Genomic DNA, 1,625 nt, shown 5'->3' on the forward strand with positions numbered 1-1,625 from the left:
GGGCAACCGCTTTAATCATCATGCGACCCGCATGATCAGAGAATTCAGTATTATCTCCGACTCAGAAGAATGATCCTCGAGATTTGAGATAGATGGTATGTAGTTGTATCGCTGTAGGAATTTTCCCGTGCTATACATCCCATATCTATAGAGGACTACCTCGGCGAGGAGTGACGACTGCCGGACCACAGACATTTGACATGTCTGACATGCTGCAATCCAGCAGCTGCTGCATGCCTTGTCCAATTAGTGTCGATCGATAGCCATAGACGCGAGGACGTGACAGCTGCGTGGGTGGATTTGGTTTCCCCAACGTTCGCATACGAGGCTGCTGTAGTTTGGTATGACTGTCCGGTATGTTGTCATACTCTACAAGCTTCAACTTACCGCATTATCGTCTTAAGATTCTTGCTGAGCAAGAGGGTGATGGCTCTGGCACATCACAGTGATCGAGGGTTGGAAATGGAACGTCGTGGAGGATGAGCTTGCCGTGTGTGTCTTCTTATCTCATGTTCCGCTTCATTTACGGCTACACTGAGGAATTCGTAAACTGGCTATGGGAACGCTTGCATCACAGCTTGCTACGACGCTCGCAGTGATACTGTATCACACGTCAAGGGAGGATAATCGCATATATTTGAGGACTGGAAAGTATGTTTCGGGATTGAATCGTCTCTCTAGACACGGGGTAAGTTACGACAGGTGGTCAACTGTCGATCAAACAGGATCGATCCGAAACAGCGATATCTCTGAAGAGTTCATGCTGTGGGCTCCAAGACAGGAAAGAATGAGCAATGAAGCTCGGTTGCCGCGGTTATCAGACATCATAGGGTTCCGACTGGAATACTCATTGCTTCTTCGCCCACGTATACCGGTGAATATTCACCTTGCATTGAGACGCCGTTCCTGGGCTCTAGTTTTAAAGTAGTACTTTAGAGAGTCCTAGTCACTCGAAACAGCTCAACCCTGAATGAGCCTCATTCGGGAACGTTTGAAATGTCACGGTAGACCTACCCAAGAAGTATTCAATCAGCTGTATGTTATTTCTTTCATCTGATTGTGCAGAGTTAAGCCGGACAGCTTCTCGTGATATCCTTTGTGGATGGGAGAGGTCAAGGCGTGGGGGAAGAACACATCGTGCAATCTTCACTCAACTTGAAAGTGAAAAATTAGCAATGGGTTGTCACTGACGACTTGTCAGTGAATACGCGGTAGCGAAAATTTTTCACTTTGCAACTCCTGCTTTCTCAAACGAGATGATTTCCAGCGGGCTGCGCAGTTTCAGAGGATTAGAAAATGCAATTTCTGATTCTTGACTTGCCTCGCTGCTTTCAGCGCTGGATCGAATTTCACTCATCGAATAAGATTACAAAGGGGCGATGCACAGCAGCTTATCACTACAGGAGCGTAAGAGTGTTATACTATAGGGATATGTATTGTATCGTTTTGTGAGCAGATATGAACTATGCCGACATCCAGGCTATAGTGGATGGTTTTGGTGGGCAGTTGGAACGCAGTTGTTGTTGTAGTACGGGGAAAACGTTTGTCACGATTTGGCAATAATCGTTTTGATTGAGAGGCGTTGTGATGACGATAGGACGTGAGGTAGTTGTGTTATAGAGCAT

General features: G+C 46.4%; 1 protein-coding gene across 1 annotated transcript in view; it reads left to right on the plus strand.

Moving 5' to 3' along the window:
• Pmar_PMAR016759 (protein-s isoprenylcysteine o-methyltransferase, putative) overlaps positions 1 to 1,625 on the plus strand; it is a gene marked incomplete at both ends in the record, with an annotated part of 3,052 nt that overhangs the window by 1,162 nt on the left and 265 nt on the right. The window contains 3 exons of the mRNA XM_002769928.1: positions 1,336 to 1,407; positions 1,457 to 1,516; positions 1,621 to 1,625. The exon at positions 1,621 to 1,625 is cut by the window's right edge and continues 4 nt beyond it. Coding sequence (XP_002769974.1) covers positions 1,336 to 1,407; positions 1,457 to 1,516; positions 1,621 to 1,625 — 137 coding nt within the window. The remainder of the gene's footprint in view (positions 1 to 1,335; positions 1,408 to 1,456; positions 1,517 to 1,620) is intronic.

The sequence above is a fragment of the Perkinsus marinus genome, assembly GCF_000006405.1.
Source record: "Perkinsus marinus ATCC 50983 genomic scaffold scf_1104296964394, whole genome shotgun sequence".
Taxonomy (NCBI): Eukaryota; Perkinsozoa; order Perkinsida; family Perkinsidae; genus Perkinsus; species Perkinsus marinus.